The sequence below is a fragment of the Phyllostomus hastatus genome, unplaced genomic scaffold (assembly GCF_019186645.2).
Source record: "Phyllostomus hastatus isolate PE091 unplaced genomic scaffold, TTU_PhHast_1.1 phas_scaffold_78, whole genome shotgun sequence".
Classification (NCBI taxonomy): Eukaryota; Metazoa; Chordata; class Mammalia; order Chiroptera; family Phyllostomidae; genus Phyllostomus; species Phyllostomus hastatus.
The window spans coordinates 38,978,998-38,997,341 of NW_025334041.1; the positions used below are offsets into that span (position 1 = coordinate 38,978,998).

General features: G+C 35.1%; 1 protein-coding gene across 5 annotated transcripts in view; it reads left to right on the forward strand.

Moving 5' to 3' along the window:
• PCLO (piccolo presynaptic cytomatrix protein) overlaps positions 1–18,344 on the forward strand; it is a 354,626-nt gene that overhangs the window by 186,100 nt on the left and 150,182 nt on the right. For all 5 annotated transcript variants that reach the window (XM_045827052.1, XM_045827055.1, XM_045827056.1 and 2 more), the window contains exon 7: positions 13,715–15,902. In XM_045827052.1, the coding sequence (XP_045683008.1) occupies positions 13,715–15,902 (2,188 nt within the window). The remainder of the gene's footprint in view (positions 1–13,714; positions 15,903–18,344) is intronic.

Sequence of the window (18,344 nt, forward strand, 5' to 3'; positions counted from 1 at the left end):
AGTATACTCAGTCTCTTTTTGGTCATTCAGCAGAATGGCCTTACTATAAATCATTATTAGATCAGATGATGGAGTTTTATATTTTAGGAAAAGCATTTAGTTTATAAATTTTCGAACTTCTACTATAAAAAATCACAACTTTCATTGAGTTTTCATATGCATATTTGGTAATATCATGTGTGTTACACGCTATGCATCAGCTCTGACTCCTGAGGACTGATGTCTACTATGTCCGGTCCTCAACAGCCTTGTTCAGCACTTTAGACTCATGCCAGTGGCTTTTCTGGAGTCAGTTCATCTCATACTTGTTCTGCCTCTTTTTCTGCTGCTTTCTTTTTTCTTCTTTTTTCTTTTTTTGCCAGCATTATTGTCTTTTCAAAGAACCCTGCCTTCTCAGTATGTGCCCAAAGTAGGACAGTTTCAATTTTGTTGTTTTTGCCATCAGCAATGCTTTGGGCTTAGTTTGTTCTAGGACCCACTTGTTTGTCTTTCTGGTGGTCTAGGGTATCCAGAGAGCTCTCCTCCAGCACCTTGTTTTGAATGAATTTTTTTTCCTATAAGCCTTCTTCACTGCCCAAGTTTTGCATTTGCAGATAGTAACTGAAAATATTAGGGTGCAGATGATCTTAGCCTTGTCTTCTAAAGACAGATCATTTTGCTCTTTGTGATCTTTCCTAATTTTTTCATTGCTGCCCTTCTGAGTCAGCCTTCTCTTGCTTTCTTGGCTGCAGTAGCCTTTTGAATTGGTGAGTGAACTAAGGTAAGCAAAACCTTGAACAATTTCAGTGCTCTCATTGTCTGTGATGAAGTTGTGTGTTTCTTCTGTAGTCAGGATTTTTGTGTTCATGATGTTCAAATGCAAGTGCTGCTTTGACACTTTCTCTTTCATCAAAAGTCTTTTTAAATCATTGCTGCTTTCTGCCAGTAACATGGCATCATCTGCATATCTCCAATTTTTCTATTGAAACTATTTCTACTACCAATTTTTACTTCTTCCTCTGAGTCTACTCCAGGTTTTTGTATGATAAGTTCTGCATACAGATTAAATGAATAGGAGGATAAGGTGCACCCTGACACCTTTGCCCATAGGAAACCATTCTGTCTGTCTATATTCTGTCCTGACAGTACCTTCCTGTCCACAGTGCAGGTTGTACATCAAGACAGTTAATGCTTAGCCTGCCCATTTTCTTTCAGAGCAATCCATACACTGCTTTTTATGACCCACATAGTCAAAGGCTTTACTGTGCCTATAAAGCTTAGACTAACCTTCTTCTGAAATTCTTTAGAACAATCCCGTACAAATATTCTCAGTTATGTCTCAAGTGCCTCCTCTTTTTCTGAGTCCAGCTTGAAAGTCCATATCTCTTGCTCCATTTAAGGTAGACAGCTAAGTTGCATCACCTGAGCATCACTTTACCTGTGTGGGAAATTGAAGCAATAGTCCTATAATTATTGCATTGCTGGACATTTCTTTTTTTATTGAAAATTGGGGTGTATATGGAACATTTCCAGTTTGTAGACCATTGTATTGTTTTTCATATTTGTTGACATATTCTTGTCAGGATTTTGACAGATTAAGTCTCTGTGGCTTGAAATAATTCTGTCAGCATCTCACATACCGCTGGTGAATTATTTCTTCCCAATAATTTCAGGACAGCTTTACTTTTCTAGAATTATAGGTCCTTCATCATAAGAATCTTCCTCTGTACATATTTTGTCTCTTCTGTATAGATTTTCAGTACACTGGACCCATTTTTATATTCTGCTGGTCAGAATGTGCTTCCTTGTGGGTGTTTAGCATTCCAAGTTTAGATTTGAATTTCCCATTTATTTCTTGAGTCATATGGTAGAGATCTCTATTTTTTGTTGTTGTTCTTTTACATCTTCTTACACTGATTATTATAATACTTCTCTTTTTCTGTATGTAATAGTTATTGAAAAACTATGTTCAGGATTCTAACCTTGCTTTTGTCCCCTTTTACTTCTGCCTCTTCCCTGTCTTGAACAATTTTTAGTGTTTCTTCTGTCATCCCTCCTAGTTTGTCTCTTCTTACTACTTCTGACATTGTCTTTTCACATTCTTCCATAATAGTGTTTCCACTTTCAGTCCACAGTTCTTCTGGTTCTTGATCAATTGAGTATAATGGTGCAAATCTATTTTATTATTTGGGCTTTAAACCCACCAGGAATATTATTTACATTCTTTTTGACAATATGATTTTTTTGTGTGCTGTGATGTTTGATAGTAACAGTTCATATTCAGTACTATTACAATCTGCTCCTGGTTTTGTTTTGGCAGAGAGAGTACAACTTATCTATCGCCTGCTTCAAATTACATAGTCTATTTGCTTTTTTGTATTGGCCATCTGGTGAAGTTTGTGTATATACTCATCTGCTCAGTTGTTTGAAGCATGTGTTTGTGATGGACAAGTCTGGCTTCGCAGAAATCCACAAGCTGATCTCCTGCTTCATTTATGACCCCTAGTCCAGATTTCCCAGTGACATTTGATTCTGCTTTATTTTCTACTTTTGCATTCCATTCACCTGTAATTATTAGCATGTCTTGTTTTAGTGTGTGATCATTTCTTCTTTAGTACTTAAGTAAAAGCCTTTAATTTTATTTTCAGCCTCTGTAGTTGGAGTATGGACTTGAATGATGATTATATTAATAGGTTTTCTTAGAAGTCGGGTTGATATTATTTGGTCAGACCTTACACTATAGCTTCTAACTGTGTAAGTCTCAAAGCCACTCTATTTCTAATAAAGAATTACTGATACTGTTTTCAAGAAATGAAACATTATAATATTAGTTAACTATTTATATTAATATCTACTATTTATTATGTACTTGCCATATATATACACATATACACACACATATGTATATATACACATATACATACCTATATACCTATGTGTGTATATATAGATACATGTATCTATATATACATGTACATGTGTTTATATATATGCCACCAGAGGGAAACCAGGTAGACAGAAATAGATACAAATCTAGAGATCTTGAATTTTTTTGTAGGCGATACATCAATTTTTTCCCAACATATTTTAGAGTTGTTGCAAGCTTTGACACTATCATACTATAGAACAGAAAAGCTAGCTGAAATCAGAAAAGCCTGCATTTTTATGTGAGACATACACTTGTCAAGTATTTCATAATTTAAAGCAGCAATCATTAGGTCTTTTGATCCATAAGTGACAATAAAAAATGTTTACACTGAAACTGTTTACACTACCACCAAATCAAATTTGTGTTATATTTCTCATGGCATTTTGTTGCCATTCTGCATAGATAATCAGATTATTTTATGTATACATAAATATGGATGTAAGTGGATCTACATACACCTTAATTTAATATTCTAAAATAAGTTTTATTTAGAAGACTTGTTGCACTGAATGTACTTTGTTTGTGTAGTTCCTTTTTTCTAGACTTTCAAGAAAAACAGCCTCCTAAAGAGATTTCAATCATTAGGTTCCCATGTAAAAATCATTAGCTACCTATGACGGTGATAGGGGAATCTCAGTGTCTTTGGATGGCCACCATAAAAATCTGGCTATTTCTTTGCAAGAACGTTTTGAATAATATCGCCTACTAAAGTGATTAATTTGAATAGTTTATAAAAGTCATATTTATTATCACTTTGTATGTAAATACAACTTGAAGTAATAATAAGCTAACTTCTAAAAAAACATCATGCTCTTCATTGGTCCGTGAGGTGGACGTGTGGAATGATTGTAGAAAAGAAGGGATCCAAACATCCCTAGTTCCAGTGCATGATTTCACCATTAGCGATTTAATTATCTGAGTAATAACCACACTCCACAGCAGTCTGTTAAAGTGTATTCCTAAGACAGATCTAATTTTCAACTTTTATGAGAAGAGACAATTCACTGGTAATGAAGACACGAAGAAACCAAAGGGTCGTTTGCCCTTGGCCTTCTTTTTAGAAAGGCCTCAAAATTTAGACTTCTGATATCATTTTCGAGTATAAGTCTGTTTGTATTTTTGTTTGTGCATGTTGAGAAACATAGTTTTGCTGTTAACATTTCAATAATATGACAGTTTGGTAATCTTATTGGGAGCATTTCCTCATTTTTTATATATCGGGAATACTTAAAAATGAAAATAGTCTAGATCTCTCTTAAGTACCAGTAAGCCCTGCGTGTTCTCATTTAGCCGTTGATACAAGGGGATGCTATGAGGGCTGAAGGTTGTTCAGAGATAGGGAGGCCTACAATGCATATGTGTTGCCCAGAATAAGCTGTTTTCTCAAATGCTTACCCTTTCTGTAAATAATCAGTGTGAGAAACACTTCAAATACATTTCACCAAAAAATCTGACATTCTAGAAAATTGAAAACTTCAGGATACATTTCAAAAGGCTAAATTGCTAGTATTTCAGCTGTTTCCTTGGTATTTAATTAGCAGCCTAAAGTATCTCCATTTCTTGGGAGCACCTCAAAGACTGGTCCCTCTTACCTGATAGGTAGGAACTGTGAGCCCGGAAAGAAGCCTGCGGCAGTAACCCGGAGAGGGTCCTGCTGACTCCATAGTGTGTCTCCTCTGGCACACAAAACAAGCTCTACAACAGTAACACAAAGGCAAGGTGAAACAAAACAGTAAAGAGCCTATGTTTGTAACACAGGCTTTCCAGGAAGTACTTGTCGGAGTAGATGGACTGTCTACAAAATGTGATACCAAATCATCAGAAAGATAAATGGTTGTATATTCAGATGTTCAGTACTGTATAAAACTCAGTGAGTATATTAGTTATATACTGCTATGTAATAAATTACTTAAAATTTATTTAAAAAAATAAAAATAGAAAGTAAACAAAACAAACCTGGAGATGTCTGCTTTTTTCTCCAAGGATACATTGGCATCAACAGTATAATCCAGCCTATTTTATCTATAAGCATAAGTATCATGTGATTTCACTTGTATCATAGATTGAAATCTCACCATCAAAGGTCTGGCAGGTTTTGAGTTACTAACACAGCTGCATGGATGATAAGCTAATACCTAGTTCTCTATTTCTTTATCTCCTTAAAGTTCTCTAGTGATCATTACTTCTAAACATTCTTCTGTGGAGATTTGTGATGAAATATGAATATTCCCCTTGATTTCTAGATCTATCTGGTCATTGAATAAAGCAATTGCAAGTCTGAAAACAAATGCCACACATATAATGGCCATTATGCTGAGATACATCAAAGGGCCATATGAATAGCATATATTTTGTTCCATTCATTTGAATATAGACATCTGATTTAATGTTAGGATAGAATAAAGAAAGAAGGAAAGAAAGGGAGGAAAAGAGGAAGGAGAAATACATATGGTATATGCACATACATAAATACATACATACAAAGAAATGTTCATCTTAAAAATCTTTTAAGAGGACTTCATAAAATACTTTAGGCAGATTTTAGGAAAGAAAATAAATTAATCTCTGGGATGTTCCAGATAATGTAAGGCAATAAGTGCCGCACAGACTGACATCTCAAATGATTCTATTTAGTGAGGTAGAAACTAGTTTTCTGCTTGGCTGCTCAGCCCAAGAGCAATGACTTTCAGCAAGAAAACAAAACAAACTGGGGCACAAGGTGCATTAAGGAAACACTTAAGGATTTCTGATGAAATATCGAGTGCCGTTTTGGCAATATTATTTGGAGAATATTTTTGTCCATGCTACTTGGCTTTTGGAAATAATTTCTGTGTGACTTTTAAATGTAGTCTGTTACTTTGTTTTCATTTTCCTGTTAATAGGGTCCTGTGATTGAGTTTCTTACTTTTTCTTGTTACTAGAATATTATAACAATGAGAGAAAAACTACTTTTTAAAAACTATTTCAATTAAATACACAAATGGTAAATTCTCTCTCATGGCAAGAGAGTCAAGATTGTTTATTGCTAAAAGTGTCTATAATTTTTTAAAAAAATAATTCAGTGATATTCTGTAGCAACAAGGATACTGCTTGTTTACAGTTTTGGTTCATAAAAATAGTTACATGCTATTCTGCAGTACTCTAATTGAAGAACTTTTATGGCTTTAATTTGTATATGCCAGGCAGTGTGCTGTTGCAATTCCTAATGGATTTTAAATGTTTTATTAGTTTTTAAAGTATTTTTCTTTTTTTTTTTCAATTTTTTTTAAATGTGACTTTTTTTTTAAAGATTTTATTTATTTATTTTTAGAGAGAGGAGGGAGGGAGGGGGGCAGAGAGAGAGACAGACAGACAGACATCAATGTGCGGTTGCTGGGGGTTATGGCCTGCAACCCAGGAATGTAACCTGGCTGGGAGTCGAACCTGGGACACTTTGGTTCCCAGCCCGCGCTCAATCCACTGAGCTACACCAGCCAGGGCTGCTAAAGTATTTTTCATGAGTAGTGTCACTTAGAATTTCATTTTTTCACAGGTTACTCTTCTTTTTTCTTTTTCTTTTTTTTTTTTGTTGTTCAAGTATAGTTGTCTCCATTTTCTTTCTTGTATCTCTTAAAGCAGTAGAAATTTTTGAGCTGTTACACTGAACATTTTGTGTGTTTTAGCTCTATGTGGGGATAAGGGTGGCATGGTGTTAAATAATGGGACTATTTCGGGACCATGTTATTAGTGATAGACTACATAGAATAGAATGCTGAATATTTTTACGTTCAACCGCTATTTTTTCTCAAAATTGGAAATCGTTGGTATTGGGGTGGAGAGAGACCCCTTGAGGTTGAATTAATGTTTACATTGACGTTTCATAGTGCAACTCTTCTTCTGGTCAATTTACGAGAAGGGGTGTGTGAAGGCACTTTTTTCAATTTGCAGCCTTATGTATTCCTTACACGTTCATCATCATCCTTCACCTTAACTCCCCAAAGTTAAAGAAATATGCTAACATATTCATATATTTTAAAGAGCTATCTTGGTTGAAGCAGAAAAATTCTAGACATTCACCTGTCTTCCTAATACTTAAAAGACATAGCTCTTTATGGATGATGATATTTACACCCTAAGAAGAATGAAAGGCCAAGTACAGAGCAGAGCAAATAAAGTCAGTGAGCAGGATGTTATGACTGAGTATTATGCTTCTTATCAAGACAAAGACTTATTGTCATCTACAAAGTAAATAAAGGCTCTGGATGAAAGTTCAAATAGGGTTGGACAAACCCCAAGAGCAATTTCTACTCAACATTTAGTTTTTTTTTCATTGAACTATTAGATAAATGTTTTGTTGTTGTTGTTGTTGTTACTGTTATCGCTTTTTTCTTGCTAGTTTCAAGATGGCAAGGAGTTTCTTGATTTTAAAATAGAGTTTAGCTCTCCAACTAATCTCCCTTAGCTATTCTGGTGTTTAGTTCCTTAAATTAAATAATTGTCCTATCCTGTTAAGGTTGTAATCCCTTTTTAATTACACCACTGATTCTTTTTTGAAATTAGGGTAACTGGAGACCTTGACAATGAACTATCATTTTCATAATTTTCCAATCAGACTGGCAATTTCTTATCTTCTGATTTTTCATAGGTTTTGCAGCTGTAGAAAATTTCCCAAGATTTTTATGAGGTTGGACTAGAAAAATTAACTTTCTATACTCAATGGACTAATTCTCCTAGTTATAGAAATCTGTTTTTTTTTCTCCTTATTCTCTAATAAACTATATTTTTAAAAACCTGGTTGAATAACTTTTGAATATAGTTTATATTAATATGGTAGATAAGAATTATCCTATTTAATAATAGGATTAATTATGGGATCATAAAATAAATGTATAACAAGGCAGAAATCCAATACTCATACCTTTATTAAGTTGCTCGGATGGTTGCCGTAGTCTGGACCATCTCCTTTTCTTTCACCCTTTATCCCAAGAGTTTTCCTTTTCAAATCACTGTTCAAGTCCCAGTTCCTCTAAGAAGCCTAACTTTTCCATTCAGACTAAGGTACTCTGCTATACAAATACTAGCATTCTCGTTATCAATAGATGTAATTAAATAACAAATCAATGATTTCTTCCTGAGGACATTATCTTGTATAGACTCCTATCTCACTGGTTCTCAACCAGTGACTGTTTCGTGTCACCTCCCCTAGAGATTTTGACAGTGCCTAGTGACACTTGATTTGCATGAAGCAGGGAGGATATGCTCATGGCATACAGTCGGCAGAAGCCAGAGTAACCACTAAACACCCCGCCATGCACAAAACAGTCGCCACTGCCCTGACATAGAATTACTTGGTCAGGAATGTCACCAGTGCCAAGGTTGAAAAACATTGGATTACTTACTTTGATTCTGGACCATGAACAGCCATGGTGTGCATGGGTTCTGACAATTTATATAACCAGTTTTCATTCTGGCCAACTGTGTCAGGGGACAAGGTAAGGCTTTGCTGAAGTTCTACAGATTGTATCTCTTGTTTCTGTGTTATTCACAGGCCTCATTATCATTGAAGGAACTTAGGTTGGGCTGTCACTCTCTTTGACTAAGCCACAGTGTTTGCTAGGCAGTACACTGCATTACAAGGTCATTGCCAAGGAGTGCACATTTACATTTTCTTGGTTTGCCCCGGTATTTCACATGGAGTTACTTTGACCAGTATGTAGTAACCAGGGTTACTTTTTCCATCCGTAAATAAGGTAAATGTATGAATGGAACTCTTAAAATATTCACAGCTTTCAAAGTGATTTTTTTTCTATATAATTTTTACTTTCTATTTGCATAAAATTTCTCTGAATGTGTTTCCATCTCACAGGTATTAATGCATCTTAGGGTGAAATGAAGCCAGATAATCCTTGGTGTTTTCAAAAAATTACCTTTGATACTGTTCCCTCCACATAGAAAATATTCTCCTGTTTAGTCCCATCCATTCTTAAGACTCAAGCTTTCTGTCACATCTTAATCTATCTTTCCTTCCCTAAACTAAAAGTAAACTCTTCTTATTCTGGGTCCCAGTGCATTCTGTTTATATAGTTCTCTAATTCACCTTCTGACTTGTGATATAGATGATCTTTTAACAGGTAATATGATATTTATCTCCATCAAAGTATCTTATTTATCAGTATACTGTGTGGAATTGGACTGTTAGTAAGTGAATCCACATTTCCATGATCTGAAATGGCTTTCATAAAGATATTTCCTGCTAAACTGGGAAGAACAACCTTAAAAATTCAAGGTATTATCATGATGAACATTGATTTCCAACAGCATTTAGAGAATCTTTGTGAGTTTGAGCCAAACTGTCGACAATTGCCAGGAAGCAAAATCTCAACGAGGTGAGAAAATGTTCTGGAGAATGTCAGTTTTGCAACTATTTTACATAGTACAGTCAAAAGAGGAAGTGTAAAAGGGCTTCATGAAACTGGTGATAGATGAGGGAGGCAGGAGACAGCAAAGAACCTCTGGGGTTGGGTAGACACAAGCATGTGTCAATCATTTGATCACTTGTGTGTATCACTGAGGGGAATTGATAGACCACAAATCCCCTCATTGTTACTGTTATTAATCCATGATCACAATACCTTTGATATTCCAAAGGTATGTTATCTTAGGTGTAAAAAGACAACAGGCAGGTTCAGTTATGGTAAAGATTGACCTTTGTGAGGGAAAAATACTGGCTTAGGACAAGACTACCCACCATGACCTGCTTTTACTTAGAAAGTTTTAACTTCAGACCACCCTATGTGTTTCCTTTTGGTCTCTGGGTTTGTAAGGCTGCCACACTGCCACGCAGCCTTCCCCTGAGCTTGTTTGTTTTTGTGTGTGGCCCCTTTCCTTCCACACTATATTTATAAAATGAAAAATACATTCCTAAGTTTCTATATCTCTGCTATTAACAAGAGCTATTTAGTAAAAGACTGAAGTAGTTTCTTCATACAACAATCTAAAAAATATTTCTGACTTTGGAGTTCTTTGAAAACAAAGTTTAAGTTCACTTAATCTTATGCCTTTTAACTTTGTATCTTTAGTACAAAGTTATCTAGAACAATGCATTTTAGAATTATACTTAGCAACTACTGGAATAAATTAATAAATTGACTTTTCCCATATTATATATATAGCAATTGATAAATAATTTTGGTCTAGCATCTATTTTTAGCTTCTTCAACTTTGGGGGGAGAAGTAAATATCCCTCAATAATCCTTAGATTCAGTTTAGATTACTTTGACCATGAGATAATACATATACATATCTTTAAAGTCCTTCGGATGGTGTGTCCACATACCTTAGCTGCTTTTATTAATAATCCTGACAACTTAGAACAAGGAAAAATTCCTTTCCTTTGTATATAATATGCATGATATAAATTGATTCCCTGGAGAAGAATGTTGTTTAAAATAACTTTGGACAGCAAAAATTACCCTGGAGTGCACTTGCTTGTTTCACAGTTATCTCCTAAGTATTACAGTCGAAATGGACTATCCTTCCAGTCCCCATTCAGCCTTCATCCATTGTATTGTTAGGACTTTTCCTTGGTCTGCTATTTGCACAATATTTGAAAATAATTTAAATTTATATATATGGTTATTTAATATGATAATTTTCACAGATTAAGGGCAGCAGATCTATTTAAAAACAACTTTTTAAATAGCTGTTTAGTCATCAAGAAAACTTTCTAAACACTAAGATTTTTCTAGATTGTTGCATCTCTAATCATGACGTCCAATTATATGACCCTTAATCACGATAAACTTTCTTTTATACACCTTTTCTAAGCAAGTATGTATATTTTTTGATTCTCTGTTTTGGGGTTCTTTATTCTTATTTTACATTATATTGATTGGATTGGATATAAATAGCCAGTTTAGAAGTTACTCATGGTCTTGAAAGTCAGTCTTTCTTAAATTATAAGTTGCCAAGACATCACTTTAAATTCTCCATTATATTTCTGTCTGTCATTGGGGACAATAACTAATTTAGGTTCTTTTCTCATTTTAACTAATCAGCTCCTTCAACCAATAATGTAAGGATAAATATTAGCCTCCTTTTGCACATGAGAAAACTGAGGCCCAGGGAGGTTAAGCAACATGCCAAAGGTTTCACAGCTCAGGAAAGGTAGAGCCAGGATTAAAAGTCTGTACAGGCTGGCATGGGAGACCAAGCTTTTGATCACTACATTACACACCCTGTCATTTGGAAGAAATCTGAAGGAGACCTAGAGAGGTCCCCAACTTTGCGACTACTTCTATAGTCAGAGTAAAAACTGTTAGTTGTCATGTAGAGAACAGCAAAGCTAGTTCACTGTGTGGGGACTGAGGGGTCAGTAACAGTAAGTGTGTAACTTCTACCAACCAGCATTGTCTCTTGTTTCCATGACTCACATTCATCACACACAAAATATTGATTAACACAAGTCATGGATGATTAAATATTTGCAACTTTGGAGGATAATTGGAAATCCTCAGTACCTGGAATGCTTATTTCATGTAGGACTTTATTAACAACAACAACAAAAATAGTTTGGCTAAGCCTACTGTCTCAAGTGGGACTAGAAACTGTTAGTCATGAAGTTAAATTAGGAAATAGTTCATACATGGGTGAGCAATAAGTAATAAGAGCTAATGTCAGTTTCTAGTTCACTTTATTAACCATTACTCTTCATGCAATTGTCTGTTTTTTGTGTTTGCTCAAGGTTTTATTTTTCCTGTGATTTATATGTGTTCTCATTCAACTCATTGAATTCTGAAAAATTCACTTGATTCAGAACATTTAAAGTTAATTACAGTAATTTCTTATTTTACCTTTTTATTTTCTTATTCTTTTGTTCAACAGATATGTACACCCATTTAATGGATGTCTTCAGTATTTTTAACTGTGTGTCTACCCTAGAAATTTCTCTTCATTCTCTTTACTTGCTCCCTTTCATGGTTACCCTCTCTGTTTTGTATGCTTTCTCTCTGCCAGGATCAGCATTTAGTGTTGCATTAATTGGTGGGTATTTTCATTGTCCTTGGTTGAGAAGAAAAATTGTGATTTGAAATGTCTTCATTTTATGCAGTGCCAGAACATTTTCGGGGTAACACAGTTAAACAACTTTTTATTAAACCATTTTTAAACCACAGTCATGTAGTATAAATGAACAATTTATATTTTAAATTTTTCATGCATATACCAAATGCAAGCTAAGAAAAAGAAACAGTATTTTCAGCTTCCCATTGAACACCATTATTCAGAGAACAGAAAAGGTTATTATGGAAAAACTTCTTAGAATATATATATCTATATAATTATTTTAGAAAATTACTAAGAAAAGTTATTCTATTTCAATTTTTATTTTTTGCAAATAAACTTTCCTTAAAAGATGTGTAGAATATGAATTTTTCAAAATCTATATTTTCTGTAAAATAAGGATATTTTACAAGGAAATATGGATGCCTATAATATGTACCAAAGACTTTACACAGTGTCTCATTTGATCTTCATAATAATATGATCTTGGAGAAAAGGAGAGAATTAAGGTCTTTGGATTATTAGTAAGAAAAAGAAAAAAAGTTATAAAGAATAGAGAACTAGCCCTGACCAGTGTGGCTCAGTTGGTTGGATGTAGTTCTGCAAGGTGAAGGCTTGCCAGTTTAATTCCCAGTCAGAGCACATGCCTGGGTCGTGGGTTCTGTCCCTGGTCATGGTGCATATAAGAGGCAGCTGATCGGTGTTTCTCTACCTCTCTTCCTCCTCCTTCCCCTCTCTCTAGAAGTGAATAAATAAAATCTAAAAAAAAGAAAAAGAAAAGAATAGGTAACTAGAAGGAAAAAGACCTAGGAGCTAGTGAATACAGCAGTAAATGCTTTGTTAACTTTGATTATATCCATTTGTTTTTAACTGCAAATAGTCAATTGTTCTCTCATACTTTTTGGCATTGTAAAATTGTGTGATTCTCAAAACCAGTGATTCTCAGAATGAAAGTTTGTGACAAATTAACCACATGAAACTGAAAATATCTGCCAATCACAAATTATATACTTTATCTAATTAAAACAAAGGTTTCAATGGGTTTTTATTGCAGTCAGGTTATTTATTTATTTACTTTTGGGGGCTTCCTATAGGAATTGCTAAAGGCATTAGGAAGAAGCTAAAATTACTAAAGAATAATACAGTTGAAAGAAAATAAAAGACCCAAGTTGTCATGAAAATATTTAAAGGTTAAATAGGAAATTAGTTCAGATTACTCTTTTTAGGGTAAAAAAAGACATTAAAGAACTTGAGGGTTTAATTTCAAAATACTTTATTATTGGAATAGAAATGACAGCCACTCTAGAGGTTAAAGTAGGAATGGAAAGATTAAAGCAAACAGTTGAACTTAACACTGGTAATTAAGCATTATCTTTAACAAACATAAATTTTAGATAGATAATACAAATATTTTAGGGATATATTTAGTAAATAATCCTGTGTATATTAGATAGGATGGGAAATCAGAGTTCTCCTAAGAGTCTAACTAAAATATAAGCCTGCCTAGCAATGAGTTCTGTGCTTGATTACAAAACTTATTTCTAATATTGCAGAAGGTATAACAATAAAGAACCAATTTACCAAGATAGAAAAAGAAATTTCCAGTTAATTGCTTGTGGCTAATACTTAAAATTATGTACAAAAATTTTATACTGTCATACCTAAAACATATATAAAATTGCATTATTTAAATGTAAGTTATGAATGTTTTTATCTTTAATGTTTTCCTTGATAATAAGGTACTATATTGTGTTTCTTTAATTACAGACAAAAGGTTCTCAAACCATAACACCCTCTGGCAACCAGAAAAAAGTTAAGAGAACTCTTCCAAACCCACCTCCTGAGGAGACCTCAACAGGAACTCAGTCGACTTACAGCACAATGGGCACTGTTTCTAGAAGAAGGATCTGCAGAACCAACACAATGGCACGAGCCAAGATTCTCCAGGATATAGACAGAGAACTTGATCTTGTAGAGAGGGAATCTGCAAAACTTAGAAAGAAACAAGCAGAACTTGATGAGGAGGAAAAGGAGATTGACGCCAAGTTACGGTACCTGGAAATGGGAATTAACAGGAGGAAAGAGGCATTGTTAAAGGAGAGAGAAAAGAGAGAGCGAGCCTACCTCCAGGGAGTAGCTGAGGATAGGGATTACATGTCTGACAGTGAGGTGAGCAGCACCAGACCAACCCGAATAGAAAGTCAGCATGGAATAGAGCGACCCAGAACTGCTCCGCAAACAGAATTCAGCCAGTTTATCCCCCCGCAGACCCAAACAGAATCTCAACTGGCTCCTCCCACAAGTCCTTATACACAGTACCAATACTCTTCCCCTGCTCTTCCTACCCAAGCACCTACCCCATACACCCAACAATCCCATTTTGAGCAACAAACTCTGTACCACCAGCAGGTTTCACCTTATCAGACCCAGCCAACGTTCCAAGCTGTGGCAACAATGTCCTTCACACCTCAGGCTCAACCTACGCCAACCCCACAACCTTCTTATCAGTTACCATCACAGATGATGGTGATACAACAAAAGCCACGGCAAACTACATTATATTTGGAGCCCAAGATAACTTCAAACTATGAGGTGATTCGCAACCAACCCCTGATGATAGCACCTGTTTCTACTGATAATACATATGCTGTTTCCCATCTTGGTAGTAAATACAATAGCTTAGACTTGAGAATAGGTTTGGAGGAGAGGAGTAGCATGGCGAGCAGTCCGATATCAAGCATATCTGCAGATTCTTTTTATGCAGATATTGACCATCATACTTCACGAAATTTTGTCCTAATTGATGACATTGGAGAGATTACCAAAGGAACAGCAGCATTAACCACTGCATTTAGTCTTCATGAAAAGGATCTGTCAAAAACAGACCGTCTCCTTAGGACCACCGAAACACGGAGGTCTCAAGAAGTGACAGATTTCCTAGCACCATTACAGACTTCCTCCAGATTGCACAGTTATGTGAAAGCAGAGGATGATCCAATGGAGGACCCTTATGAGTTAAAGCTTCTGAAACATCAGATTAAACAAGAATTCCGAAGAGGGGCAGAGAGCTTAGATCATCTTGCTGGTCTTTCCCATTATTACCATGCTGATACTAGCTACAGACATTTTCCAAAATCTGAAAAGTACAGCATTAGTAGACTCACACTTGAAAAACAAGCAGCAAAACAACTACCAGCAGCCATACTTTATCAAAAGCAGTCAAAGCATAAGAAATCACTGATTGACCCTAAAATGTCAAAATTTTCACCTATTCAAGAAAGTAGAGACCTTGAACCTGATTATTCAAGCTATATGACTTCTAGCACTTCATCTATTGGTGGAATTTCTTCCAGAGCAAGACTTCTTCAAGATGATATCACTTTTGGCCTCAGAAAAAATATTACTGACCAACAAAAATTTATGGGATCATCTCTTGGCACAGGACTGGGCACCTTAGGAAATACCATACGGTCAGCTCTGCAGGATGAAGCAGATAAGCCATACAGTAGTGGGAGCAGGTCCAGACCTTCTTCCAGACCTTCTTCTGTTTATGGACTTGATTTGTCAATCAAAAGAGATTCTTCCAGCTCTTCCCTAAGACTGAAAGCTCAAGAGGCCGAAGCTCTAGATGTTTCCTTTGGTCATGCATCACCCTCTGGCAGAACTAAGCCTACCAGTTTGCCTATTAGCCAGAGTAGAGGAAGAATACCAATTGTGGCCCAGAATTCTGAAGAAGAAAGTCCACTCAGCCCTGTTGGCCAGCCAATGGGAATGGCGAGGGCTGCAGCTGGACCGCTGCCACCAATATCTGCAGACACCAGAGATCAGTTTGGATCCAGTCACTCACTGCCTGAAGTTCAGCAACACATGAGAGAAGAATCACGGACTCGAGGCTATGACCGTGACATAGCATTCATCATGGATGACTTCCAACATGCCATGTCAGACAGTGAAGGTAAATTGGGCCTCAGACTACCTTGTTACTCTCAAAACTCAAACTCTTCTTTTTCTGCATGTTTAATTTTCCTTCTCCAAGAATATATTCTACTTTTCTTTGTTTATGTTTTGCATGTTCACTTGAATTTTATTTCTTGTAAATGGAAATTTTATCCTGTGTACAGATTTTGTAGCATGCTTTTCTTTATTTCTTTTTAGTTTATTATTTTATCATTGTTTCTTCATTGCTTGATTTGTTTGATGTCTACTTTTCCAAAACCATTAAAATAATTATGTCAATAAAATATGGTCATTCTTTAAATCCATAGTTGAAAGTTTGTCATTGTATAGTCTTGTGTTAAATGCATTTTTAATGTTGTTGGTCAGTTTCTTTCAGTTTTTTAAATTATTAAGGTTTAGAGCCATTAAGTACTATCTGTTAGACTTTGTAATAGAAAGTTATTTATGCGGTTTTTATGAGATCAGTATTTATTAATTCAGAGAATGTTCTCTTTTGAGAATTTTTGGACAAGTCCCTGATATTATTTATCATAATGTCGAACTTTATTACTCTCCTTAAATAAAAGTTTTGTATTTTATCCTTCTAATTATGAATACCATAATTGACAAATTTGTACTTTTGCATTGTATACTAGAAAACTTAGCACAAAAAAAGATATTCACAATAAATAATCTTATCAGTGTATATAAAGTGTTTTTTAGATTTAAAATTCAGGGTTTTTTACAACGCTTTTATAAGTCTAGATGTTTGGGACTGACGCTCCTCCAGGTGCACCTGTTTGGCCTGTTCCCTGAATTGCTTTTCACATCATCCCTTTTGTCACTCTAAATTATTTTGCAGGGTTTTTTTTTTGTTTTGAATAAGTGATTTTACACAGCTAAAAACAGGCTTATGGTATTTTTGTTGTTACTGTTTAATCATATAGAACCATAAATATTTTTTAAAATTATCTAGCCAAAGGTCAATTTTGAAGACAAGGGTGGAGAGGCACAGAGATGTAAAGAGTCTTGACCTTGCCGAGAGGACTCATGCCCCTTGGTGGATCTTTTTTGTTATTGCTATTTCCCTCCTTTGTGGTTTACATGAATGTAAGTGTGGTTTGAGTTCTGGAAATAAAATATTTCTGATCAAATAAAAGCATATTACTTCATGGTTTAGAGACTGCAAAGCACTATGCTAATATGAATATCTCCCCTTTTATTATTTTTAAATGTATTGGTTATGCTATTAGATCTATCCCATTTTTTTCTCCCCTTCATTCCCCTCTACCCTGTACCCCCCTCCCACTGTCATTTCCCCACCTCAGTTCATGTCCATATGTCATAAATGTAAATTCTTTGGCTTCTCCATTTCCCATTCTATTCTGAACCTCACCCTATTTTGTACTTACCATTTATGCTTCTTATTCCCTGTACCTTTTCCCCCATTCACCCCCTACCCTTCCCCACTGATAACCCTCCGTGTGATCTCCATTTCTGTGGTTCTGTTACTGCTCTAATTGTTTGCTTTATTCATTTTTGTTTTCGTTTGTTTTTTTAGGTTTGGTGGTTGATAGTTGTGAATTCATTGTCATTTTACTGTTTGTATTTTTTATCTTCTTGTTTTTAGATAAGTACCTTTAACATTTCATAAAATACGAGCTTGATGATGATGAACTCCTTTAACTTGACCTTATCTGGGAAGTACTTTATCTGCCCTTCCATTATAAATGATAGCTTTGCTGGATAGAATAATCTTGGATGTAGGTCCTTGCCTTTCATGACTTGGAATACTTCTTTCCAGCCCCTTCTTGCCTGTAAGGTTTCTTTTATGAGATCTGCTGACAGTCTTATGGGCACTCCTTTGTAGGTAACTGTCTCCTTTTCACTTGCTGCTTTTAAGTTTCTCTCCTTATCTTTAATCTTAGGTAACTTAATTATCCCTTGAGGACTCACAGGAATGTATGTCTTCATGAAAAGCATTTTCTTTCTACTTCTGTATGTAGTCACCAATGTAATTATAGAAGTTCAATCCAGATTTGAAAAGGACTAAAGTAATAACTGGATATGGAGGACAAGCTACTTTTCCTAGTGAAATCTTTACACCTAATCATGTTCTGATATGTTTTCTTCTCTGCTGACTATTGGAATGACCATTTTTATTGATAATTAGTCATAAATGAAACACTGTTCACTTATTTAGCCATTTGTTTTAATGCATCTACATAGTTAAACAAGAGTTTTGCTATCACATGGAAACAATATTTTTTCTTTACTTTTCTCACAATCAATATTTTACACACATTTCATAAATATAAAACTGCTAAAAATAAGACTCTTTAATATTCTTATCCATAAAATAACAAAACAAAATCTCTAACAGGTCTGTGGCATGACTAAACACCCAAAGGCTATGTGTCCATGATGAACACACATGTGGAGATAATTTGACAAATTCATT